Source organism: Lagopus muta, chromosome 4 (genome assembly GCF_023343835.1).
Source record: "Lagopus muta isolate bLagMut1 chromosome 4, bLagMut1 primary, whole genome shotgun sequence".
Lineage (NCBI taxonomy): Eukaryota > Metazoa > Chordata > Aves > Galliformes > Phasianidae > Lagopus > Lagopus muta.
In genome coordinates, this window is record NC_064436.1 from 40,775,954 (window position 1) to 40,788,311 (window position 12,358).

At 37.5% G+C, this 12,358-nt stretch overlaps 1 protein-coding gene across 5 annotated transcripts in view; it reads right to left on the bottom strand.

The window, feature by feature from the left end:
• Nucleotides 1-12,358, bottom strand: part of PPP3CA (protein phosphatase 3 catalytic subunit alpha) — a 189,885-nt gene that overhangs the window by 41,536 nt on the left and 135,991 nt on the right. For all 5 annotated transcript variants that reach the window (XM_048942994.1, XM_048942992.1, XM_048942991.1 and 2 more), the window contains exons 4-6: nucleotides 5,835-5,946; nucleotides 4,748-4,893; nucleotides 2,371-2,510 (exon numbers count right to left, since the gene is read on the bottom strand). In XM_048942994.1, the coding sequence (XP_048798951.1) occupies nucleotides 2,371-2,510; nucleotides 4,748-4,893; nucleotides 5,835-5,946 (398 nt within the window). The remainder of the gene's footprint in view (nucleotides 1-2,370; nucleotides 2,511-4,747; nucleotides 4,894-5,834; nucleotides 5,947-12,358) is intronic.

A 12,358-nucleotide genomic window follows, 5' to 3' on the forward strand; every position in this document is an offset into this window, starting at 1 on the left:
GCAGGCAAAGCTGGATGATGCACCTGTTATAATGGATTTTATTTTATTTTATTTTATTTTATTTTATTTTATTTTATTTTATTTTATTTTATTTTATTTTTTCCAGGAATTACAATTTAGTAAACAATGAATGAAATTCAGAGCAATTACATATTTCTTTTAAGAGTAACACTTGCTTTTATATAATCTCAGGCAGAGGTGACTCCAAGCCGGCCATCTGCTAGAGTCATTATACAGCTCCATCCCCCCACCCCCACATTATCTCACAAGTAGGTATCTTGCAAATATTTCATCTTTTCCTGAATATGCACTTTTCTGCTTATGAAAGACATTTTCAGAAGAAAAACTGATGTATATTACTGGGGAATTTCATGGTAATTTTGAGAAATAGAGCTCTGAGAAACCCTAAAATCTAAAGGCTGTTCCATAAAAGTACAAATAAGCATCTAAGCACAAGGCATATCCACAAGGCTTTCTACCTTTTTTAAGAGAGGTTCATGAAAGGAAACTGCTATTACTCATTGTTTGTAGGAATGGTGCTTGGAACTCCTAGGAATTCATCAGCGTTCAGTGTTGTTCAAAGGAAGAGGAATGATTTTAGCCCTCGGAGTCATAAGCCCATTTCTTCACAGATCAATTGTTTGCAACAGTTTGACACCTTCTTTCATAATGAGACCAAACACACATATTGAGCACATTCCAGACTGTATTGATCTGGAGGCTGTGGCATTGCTTATCCACAAAAGGTGTGTGCTGACAGCACAGGCTGCAGCACAAATGCTTTGTTCTCAGTCCATCCCATGCTGGAGCAATTAAAGCTCAAAGAAAGGACTAGGAAAACTAATTTTTCAAAGTCAAACCATCATTTACCTTTCTGTTAACGTTGCCAACTAGAAGGTTGATTTTAGTACCTCTGTCTCCCAGTTACTGCTAGAAGCCACTGATTAATTCTTGACATTTTATTAAAGAGTTCAGAGTCAGTTACATCCTGGGTGGGGTTTTCTAAATTTTCTAAGACAATTTAAAAAGCTGGATTCTTCATTCCTGCTGAGCTCTTCTGGAAAACTTAAAACTTGTATGTCACTTTGCTTCTCATTTTGTCTCTCATCCTCCTGGCTCTGCTAGTTCCTAGTGCCCTATTTTCCTTATAAGTTTGCCTGAATTGAGGTAACAACAAAGAACAGAGAAAGTTCCTCAAAATCCCCATGGTTTACAATGTAATCACCACCACCTTTCATAAGGTAACACAGACCCTTCCTATTCTGGAAAGAGAAGGAAAGCAAGAAGAAGAGCAGCACCTGGTAGATTCTTCACCACCAGCTCAAGCACACCTATGGGGTATCCTCTGCCTCATGGCCACAGCACTCTAGAAAACCAAGAAACCTACCACTGGAAATGGAGAAAGGCCACAGACACCTTACAGTGAGACAGAACGGAGAAGAGAAAAAAGAGCTGCTGTTTGTTTGCGTCTCCCTGGGTGCTGCTGAAGGGCACCTCCCCAGCACCTAAGGAAGGGCACTTCTTCAGTGTATGGGAGAATCTTCTGATGCTTTATGGTGGTAGGAAGGCACAAAAGCCATGCTTAAAGGACAGAATTAGAGAACTATGAAGCAGAAAGAGAACACACTTTAAAAAGTCTGAAATCAACCCATAGATTTCAGTTTGCTTCTATTTTTATTATTTAGGTATGCACTACTGTTACTTTTCAGAAATATTCTCACTGTTGTATTTTACTAACACATAAATAGATTAAAATAACTTCAGTGATTAATTAAGAGTTTAAGAGATGCCTTTGCATTCAAGTCCATACATGTTTCTGCAAGAACATTATAGGCACTTGCCTACCTTTCAACTGTTAGCAAGTTCTATTTAACCAATTCTGTTCAAAGCCCAAATGAGAAGAACTAATCCCAGATGTAAGCAGAAGTTTGATAAACCTGGGTTATAAAAGTGCCTGTGTGGAAAAATCTATTTTTACTGACCCTGCAGAATAACAGCATCGAAATAAACTTCTAGTTTTCAAACTAGAAATGTAGTTACCTACATTAAAAAAAAAACAAAAAGCAAAAAACTGCTCACACTCATTTCCTAACTTACAAGAACAAAAATAAGCTAAATACAGAGGCTTCGGTGAATAAAAATAAGTCATTTAGGTTTTCTCAGGTGTGGGGATAAATAAGATAAATAAAGATAAAGATAAATAAACCGAAGATGAAGTTATCTGAAAGTAAGGCAAGCCTGCAGAAAGAAGTGCCCACCGCCTTCTCAATCCAGTTATGAAAGAAGTGTCACAAACATCAAACAAACATATCACCAAACTAGAACGAGATCACACACAGAAATCCATACAATCAAAGAAGTAATGTTCACCTGTAGAAGTACGAGCATCCCCTGACTGTGTTGTGAGTGAAGTGTTCCTGAGTCTTCTCATTTCCAAAGTCCTCTAATGGATCTGACCAGAGGATGTCACACATAGGTCCATATGCAGGTGGTTCCTTGAATCGATCTAACTAAGGAAAATAGGAGAGAAAGAAATACTAACTTCTTTCAACTACGTATCACAGAAATACTGATGAAAAGTTATTATTTTCATTCCATAGGTTGCGAAAATAACATCCCAAACAAAGTACTTTACAGCTCTGGATGCTCTCTGCTTTAAAGCACTAGGATTTAGAGAAACAGTAAAATGGTCCTTGCTAACACTGATGAAGTAATGGATACAATCAAAAAATGAAACATCATATGTGAATTTTGTGCATTTTTAATTTTTTTTTCTGATGTTTTTTACATGTTGTTCTAGTGGCAAATAAAGATGGTACTTCAGTATTTTGTGATTTTTCAGATATCATGGCACTTGATTGATGTGCGTGAGTCACTACAAGAAAAAGATACAACACTTATTTCAAAACAAATTCCATTTTTTTTTCAATATATTTTTAGGAAAAATACAACGTTCACAACATAGCACTGGAACAGGCTGCTCAGGGAGGTTGTGGATTTTCCTTCTCTGGAGATATTCAAGATACACATGGATGCCTTCCTGTGCAGCCTTCTGTAGGGGGCCTGAACTTGATGATCTCTGGAGGTCCTTTCCAGCCCTTACAATTCTGTGGTTCTGTGATTCTCTACATTATAGAACCTTGCCATATTTCTATTCTTTCCATAAACCCAGTCCTAATTAAATAGCTAAAAATTTGTTTCTATCTGATCTCTGGTATTAAAAACTACAGCCATATAGAATCATGTTGTTAGTAAGATTGTAACAAATAGGGAAATATTAAAAAGCAGTATTCCTCTGTAAGCATCCTTTAACATAAAAACCACCCTTGTTGAGTGTAAGAATCAAGCAGCAGTCCAGAACATTCTCTACTCTCTCCATAAAGATCAAATAATGTTAATAACTAACATTTAAAAAAAAAAAAAGTAATTTTCAGGAAGAAAAAAGTGGTCTTACATATTTGCAATGAGTGAAAAAGTCTTATTGAGACATCCATAAATTTAAATTTACCTTTGCACCCTCCTAATGAAATATTCATAGCATATCTAAACTTCTAAATTATTTCAGCTCTCTAGGCAATTAATGCTTTTGTAACTATAATTCATTTTAACTAAATAAAAATTCATAAATATGCAAAATCAATTTCTGCTGACTGCCAAAGATGAATAAACCTCTACTGGGGGGGGGGAAAGGAATGAAGACAATGACTCTAAGCTAGAACCTCAGCCCTAACAATTTTGCTCTGCCACTGCACTGTTGCAAAATCAGCCAGATATTTAGGTTTTCTTTAGCTTAAAGAGATAGTGAACCTTTACCTCAGAAACAAAGCTTCACAGTCAGTAATTTTCAAAAGTGCAGTTAGTATCTCCATTTAATTGTATTTAAACCAAAACATGTCATTACTGGTTCAAGTATTATATTTTAAACCATATAAATATCTTACCAGGTTATAGATTAACCTCAGAATACAATTCATGTATAAAACTCAGAAGTATGTACCCATATTTGCACATTTCAAACTGCATGCAAGAAATAGAAATCCTTACTGCTAGAAACACTAGAGATGAATGGATCAAATATTTCTTTTTCGAAATATCAACTGAGATCTCTTTTTCCAAAACATCTGAATAAAAAAATCATTGAAAATGTGCAACAACATGAGTACTTGAAGAAACCGACAGCGCCTACGTGGGGCTCAGTAAGTTGGAGCTTATGCTGTACTCTTGTATTATGAGAAGTTTCTTAATAGTTTTGACTATACTCACTGCTATCATATTACAATATCACAACTTCTGTTATAGGCCTTAAGTATTATGAATTTTTTTCTAGAACTGCCTTTTTTTCTTTTCGCCAAGAAAGTGCAGAATGCCATTATGTTGCAAGGAACCATCAGGTAGTACTCTTACAATGTGCTAACAGATCTTTCTTACACGAAACTAATGCTGTGTGTTCATTTGCTCCTACATACTTACTCACCTAACAACTCGTTTTTTCAGAACACAAAGATGATTAAGTTCTGTGCATTACTGGATGTTGGCGATTTCTTCACCTCAATAAAACAACATAGCACTAATTACAGCAATTCCTTTTGTGCTCTATTTAAAACGACCTTTAAAAGGCAATAAGGTCAGTGTGAATGTCAAAATGACATACAAGCATCTTACATGAAAGAAAGCAAGAAAGGATTCACATTCTGTTTGTCAGTGATTAACTGTTCACTCATTAGACCTGAGCACTACTCATACTTACTTTTCTGATGTCATCTAGGGTGTTGATCTCTGGAGACAAGCCGCCATGTACACACAGGAACTGTTGATTCATCAGAGCTGCCAAGGGAAGGCAGTCAAAGGCATCCATGCAGGCATCATATACTCGTTCTGAATATTTGATTTTACCTTTTAAAGATTAAAATGATAACAGAAAGTGCCATCAACACTTGAAAGGAAAACAGAAATTAGAATGCTGCTTAATTCCTTCATCTTGCTGCCACTACTCTCCTGTACTGAGGACTGCACCAAAACTTCCTTTGCGTAAAAAAAATCTTTGGGGTTATTGTTATTAATTGGAGGAAAAGTTCTTTATTCTCTAGTTAAGGTGAAAAATTCTGCAAAGTTTATTATATTTCTCCAAAATACTGTAAATAAACAATTTTATATTCTATTATTGTCTGCCATGAAATCTATATAACAAGCTTTAATAAAGTTTGCTGAATGATAATCAGCTACTACATTTTCACTCGAAGCTCTCAAAGTAATCAGAAGCTCAGTCCCTTATAATTAATTATCTACAGAAATACCATTATGAAATGAATGGGGTGGTACAATGAAGCTGAAATGTTAATTTACCAATACAGATATTGAAGTCAGCAAACCATGAAGCCTTCAAGCCAATTAACATTTCCTTTATACTCACTGCTAAGCAGGCAACATAGACTTATGGCAATAGCTTCAGTTTACAACCACAGGAAAAAAATGTTTAATTACACAAGTAAAGGTCTACATCTAATGAGCTTCTGTGTGTCACTGCATCTCTTCTTGCAACAAAGAAAAAGAATTCCCTCAAAAAGAGTGTCAGCATACTTACAAGGTAAATGTGAACATGCCATGTTTCTAAGCAGCATTAGCTCTGAGTCTAAATCCCCTCTCCACCACTGAAACACCCTCCCCAGACCCTCCAGGATGACTGCCCTCTCAGGGAGCATGGATGACAGATCAACATTACGTAAACATTAAGTGACTTAAAAATTATTGGTATAAAGCAAGCATCAAATACAAAATAACAAACTGAAGCTGTTGAATAGGGAGTTAAGACAAGGAAAGTTAGAAGGTACACTTACATTCTTGCTTAAATGTGAAATACTCTGTTAAATGTCTACATTCATGATTCCCACGAAGTAAAAACAGTGTTTTGGGGTAAAGGATTTTCAAGGCCCACAAGTACAGCACACACTAAAAAGGAGAAACAAGACAGAGAAACAGAATTCATAATCCATTATGAAATTCAATCACTGTGTTTCCCAAACCAAGAGAAAAAAAAAAAAAAAACAGAAAAAAAAATCAAGCAAGTAAAAGTAGTAGTTATGTGAAACATTTACTTTCTTTACTTAAATGTCACTGTTGACAGATACATTTCAAACATTTCTCTGTGCTTCAATCTGGACTGGTAGAAGCTACTGTCAGTATTCTGTAATGCAGTTGCTCACACTGGGTAAATCCCTGTTCAGCCTTCACTTGCGACAGCTTTCAAGAAGCAGTGTCGTGCGTCCCTAAAACACCACGAGTGTGCTACACCCGGAAGGTCAGACAGAAATCTGCAGTGGAAACAATTTCACAGGAAGATCTGCATTTCCTGATTGAAGAAAGAGTTGCCATAGAACAATTTAACCCACACTTCAGGAAATACCTTAGCTTCCAGTACTACAATTTCTGTTACCTCTTGTAACAAGCACTTGGTTATTATTCACTTAATCCTGTTCTGTGCAAGTGATTGAGAAAAAAAATCCACCAAGCCCTTGTGTTAAATGAAGTTACTCCAAAGCTTCAAAAAAGCCTTCTGTTTACCAGAAGATTTCTATTTGAGAGAATAATTCTTCAAAGCATGGTTTTAAAACAAATAGGACTTGAAGGAGCTAGTCTCTGCTCAGGCCTCCAGAGACCACCTGAATAAAATAGCTGTGTTGAGCCAAAACTGGCATGGCAACATAGCTCTTGACAGATGAGCATACTTGCAACTTTTGTGGAATATTTATCACGTGCACATGATGGCCCTGGCTTCCAGGAGAGCTGATAGAAGTATGGCCATCCTATGTCACTCCAGGAGAGTTCACTGTTCAGTCTTCCCAACGCTAACGAGGCAAGCAGCTTGCTGTTGGGAAGAATTCTCCAGGGGCTACGATGGCCTCAGGAAACATGAGCTACGAAAATGGTCTGAACAGTTTTTCCTCCAACCCTTCCTTTCTTAAACATTCACTTAATGCAGATTTGTTGCACAAGACATAAAAGGTATATTTTGCATTTGCAGCTGTCCACTAATACCCCCCTTCATTCTGCCAGGGGAATTTATTTACCTTAATAACAAAAAGCTTGGAAACTCAATGCACTTATAGTAGTGGTTTCTGTTTAGCACAAACCATCATTTTTGTCAGTTCAACGCCTTTAAATGTGTATAGTATGAATTCTCTTCTACAATTCAGAATGTCTTGATAAAAAGAAACAGAAAATTTATGGTAATCATATCTAAACATTTCGATTTCTGCTCTCATTTGCTAAACAGTCATCATCTCAAAAAAAAAGCGACATTTTTATATTTGTGCTAAGACTCACACTCTCTACAGATAATTATATAGCAGCAGGAGTTTTACAATACTGCACTTTATGTTGAATTTATTACGCGTCAACATCTAGATGCTGTCTGGACTTCCTAATTTGTTTGTTTATTCTGAGGCTTTATAGGCAAGTTAAGAAGTAGTGAAGTTACAGGCAGGACTTGAAAATTCAGTCTTCCCATTTGGGAAAACAAGGAAGAGTTTCCTGAGCTCACATCACTTTCTCCATCCACTGGACCCTACTGCCACCCCAAGCAGTGAGAAGAGATGGCCCAATGCCAGGAACACTACAGTGACCATCATCCAGATGGAAATGAGAGCATTAGGTCACAGGAGTTAATGGCCTCAAGGTGCACCGGGAGAGCTTTAGGTGGGAGTTAGGAAGAATTTTGTCACGTAAAGGGTGGTTGAGCAATGCTATGTGCTGCTCAGGGCAGTGGTAGAGTCCCCATCCCTGGAGAAATGCATGAGCAATGTCCTTTAGTGCCACGCCAAGTGGTGGGGTTCAGTACGTGCTGATGGTTGGGCTTTATGATCATAAAGGTCTTTTCCAACCTAGATAGTTCTATGAAGTATAGCCCAAAACAATGAGGAAGAGCGTCCCTAGGGAAGGTTTTCTGAAGCTTGTACAGAAAGAAAAGACTTATCTTTGAGGATTTCACTTTGCTGGGGAAGGAAGCCTGGACTCCTCCATGTCACCAGCAGAATTCTCTAAATCTGATAATAATTGTTAGGTTTCATCATTATTCCAAGGACCCCTGGAACACTCAAATTCTTTTAACTTATCACTTAATGCAAAAAATTGATGTAAATGCTGTGAGACAAGATGACTAAAATGATGCCTCCATTCATACATGAAAAGTTCTAACTTCTAAGAAGTTATACTGAAGCTACCCTAGAGCCTGCCAAAATCACTTTATAATTTGGGAAAGTACAATGAATACTGGAAAGATGAAGTGCTTTATTAAGAAATAGAGTGGCTTAGATTTTCTTTTAAAGGTTTACAGTTTCATAAAGTCCTGGCAAAATTGAAGTGAGCACAAGATACTTAAAATATCATCCAGGTCTAGAAAGCTAGGCAAATAAGGAAAACTAAGTTTTATCTTTTAATTTTTTCTGTGTGTGTTACTTGCTTATGCACAGATCACTTATATTTGCTTAATCATACTCTTATTCTTCCATGGTTTCCTTGGAAGCATTCAAGAGAACCAGACAGAAAAGGGGAAATCAAGGCAGTCCAGAGTGTTCTGCGTTTCCAAGCCACTATTCAAGTAGCATAATCCCAACATTCACAGTTTGTGTAGCTTTCAGTGCTGTCATATTTAAGCCTTATTTTGTTTAGATAAATCCTTTATTTTTTTCTCTTTTCTGTTTAGGAGTCCAGTAACACACTATTATAATAAACAAGAACTAATTAGCAGATTTTTCTTTCAAACTAAACAAATATGAGGTGGCATCTTCATCATCAGGAAAAAAAGGTCTGTGCAATTAAATGCTGTGTAAGTCAAAGATGCACATTTTCAAATTGGACAAGGGATTTAAATCCTTTGTCATATGCTGAATTGGGGCTTTCTTACACTTTGATACCTCCCCACCTTCTGAAAAGGAAAAACAAAAGCCCCAAACCTCTTGCATGAATCTCATATTAAGCACTCAAAGTAATGATGAAAAACAGTCACCATTACTGCTAATGATAGCACAGCCCCCTGCCTCCTGTATGCTCCTTTGACAAGTGTGCACAGCCAATTCTGTGAAAGCTGAAGATCACTGTTAGCTCTGTGGCTCTATAAAAGTAACAGAAAATAACTCTCTACCAATGACTGATGCCACTGTGCACTCCCCCAGCAGATGAAGTTCAGTGTGAATAAACATAACATAATTCATACTGGAAAAGATAACTTGAGCCATGCATTACAAAGGTCTCTACTGCTCTGTGAACTGTGGAGTAACACTTAGCACAGCTCCTTCATAGCATCTGTAGCCAAAACAATCCAGTGATGCAAATCCTTTTCTGAGTTCCCATTTCTTGAGGACAAGGAAGAAAGCATTACACACCACTGAAAATAAGAAAAGATTGCACTGACTTCACTGCAACCAGTTTTGCATTTATTTCCTACCCTTTCTTTTCTTTTCTCCAGCTTTTGGGGCATAAACGATGATCTCTTCTCTCAAGGCTTAGCTGGGAAACAGACAGTAAGGCAGTACAACCAGATCTTCAGTGTCAACTTACAGACAGTCTTTATGCCAGTGTAAGATGCTTTTCTAATTGATGTAAGATCAATAGCCAAATTCTTCAGACTCTTTGCAAACACCTCACTTTTTTCTTGCTAGACATACAACAAAAGCAGTTTCTCCATTTTGGAATTTCAGTCTGTATTTGGGATATGAAGAAGTATGCACATTTTCAGTTCTGTTCATTTTGTTTAATTCAACTAATCTCAACAAAACTCATGTCAAAACTGATCAGATTGCACGATATTCAATTCAAATTTAAGCCTGTGTGTTTTTATGTGGGATGGGGCAGGAAGAGAATTCCAACAGTTAATATTAATGCATAACATTAATGCATTATATTTGGTATTTACTATGGTGGTTGTTTCTCAAACATCAATGAAAAGCAGTCTACATGCATACTCTACACTGCATCAGTCACATCTGACTTTTGAAATAGCCTTCAGACTCAGGTAAAGATCAGATATTCTTCCTTCTTACTCATTCCAGCAGACCCACATATGAGCTAACTATGCTTTGGATTTAGAAATAAAAATAATTTTAAAATTACTTTAAAATATTTATTTTATCCATGACCATAATCTAGTCTGAAAAGGAAAGCTGAAAGGTTTCTACTCTGCAGCCAAAACCCTGGAACAGTGGAACAGTGCACAAGCAGTCTGGAAAGGTTATCAGCTACAGAGCTGAGGAAACAAGTGCACCACATCAGATACTGCAGCTTGCAGAAGTCTGTTATTCTAAGTGAAGAAATGCTCAGCTCTGCCAGAAGACCATGTGGAAAAGACAGCACAGCTAAGGGATAAAGATTTGGTCTGTGCCAAGAGAGCTCCTCTCATTCTAGCTACAGTTTTTAGGTGTTTTTTTGTTTGTTTGTTTGTTTGTTTTTGTGGTGGCCATTGTAATTTCTTTACTGGTCTCTCTTCCTCTCTCCCTATAGCAACTTACTTAGAAGTAATCTTACAGGCTAAAATGCTCTCTTCAAGCAATGCTGCTAACTCTGCCTGGTAAAAACAGAGCACGCGCATGAAGGATTGAACCCTTGGATCAAAAGCTCAGTGCAGCAAGAACTGTCATTTCTGCTGAGTGCCTTACGCAAACACTTTTCTCTTTTTCCCTCTGCATTATCAAATGCTTTCCACCTACCTAATGCAATTTCTTCTTCTGTTCTTCATGATAATAGCTTGCATTATATAGCACCTTTCATCCAGAAGAATCCCAAATGCTTTCCAGCCCACAGACAGGGATTATCTCGCCCACTGCCAGAACTCAGCTAGGTCTAGGCTCAATGGTGTCACTTTTACACTAGATATCGCACAGCAACCGAAGGGGATTTTAAAAAGCTTGTATTACTTGTGATTACTACCTTGGACCACCTACTTAATTATTCTGGAAAGACCCCAGAACTTCAGTTGTTTCATCTATGCTGGCAGAAAAGGGAGCCAACAGACAGAATAGAGAGTGTGGGGTATAAGTGTGGTGGAAATATGCATTGAGCCACGGTAGGACCGTTTTTCCACTAGGACCTCTAAGCCAGCACGAAGTCCTGGCAAGGGCAGGGGCCTGCTAAATGTGCTCCGGACCCCTTCTTCTCTACAAAGCATCCCCAAGCCTGCCAAAGCACATTCCTCCTGTTTTCCTTTCCTTGTCAGTACTTATTCTGTTAAGTTCATGCCTGAATGCATAGCTGTAAATCCAAATACAGTTATGAAACAGTATGCCTTTTCTTTCACAGGCATTCTTTAATCAAGGTGACAGGTGGAGAGAATCAGTTATGCACCAAAAAAATAGTAATCTGAGAACCCTACATACAAAAAGGAATAATGTAAGTGACAGTTCAGATATTTCCTTTGCGCTGATAGGAGCCAGCACAGCTCCCAGTGAAAAAGCAGTGTTCCAGAATGGAAAATCTAAATGCAGAATATAGTATATGTATGTGCAGATTGCTAAATGAATTATTTTAAGGGGCCTATTCCCCACCCATAACCTATTTTGCTTTTATATGACTTGCTCATCTTTACTCAGTAATAGCTCTGCAATAAATTCTGGCAAACTGTTGGACAGGCACTTGAAAACTGAAGCAGATCATTTGCCCTAACTCTTGTATTAAAAACACGTAAAGAAATGGAAACAAAACTCAAATCTTCCAGATACAACTTGGCACAGTCCAAGTCTTCAGGAGATATGAATGAAGCTGGCACATCTGAAAAATGGCAGCTCAGGATTCAGCTGCACAGTAGAACGAGCCTGTGAAGCCCCTTCCACATTCCCAGCATTCCCCCAGCAGCCACACAGTGAAGGGTTGACCCACAGCTGACCACGGCTCTGAGATGGGATCAAGAAAACACACATACCTCAAAAGAAAGCAGGAAGCTTTGACTCCAGCGTAAGACTAATCCTGGCTATATTCATGATTTACAATAGGTGGACAAAAACCGTGCAGATCTTGAGTTTTTAGAGCTTTTGCACTTGGAACAGTGTTTTTCTATGTGTAGAATGTTTCACCTCCCAAAGATTCTGTTAGCATTTTAAAGTAAGTTTTAAAATCAGCCAATAAAGCAGAAGCAGTTTTATAGAACCTTATTTTTAAGGCAATTCATACTGTAAAAATAGAACTGGCTAGACAATGCACTGATCCATTTTACAAACACGTAAGTAATTCAGATGCCTGGAACTATGCTTTTTATATTGATAAGACAGAAGTGTACTAAAATGTACTTTGCAAAATAAAACATCAATGCATGCTGCCACCTTATCAACAGGTACATAACCATGTATAACAGGACCAACATTGCTTTTAATATGAT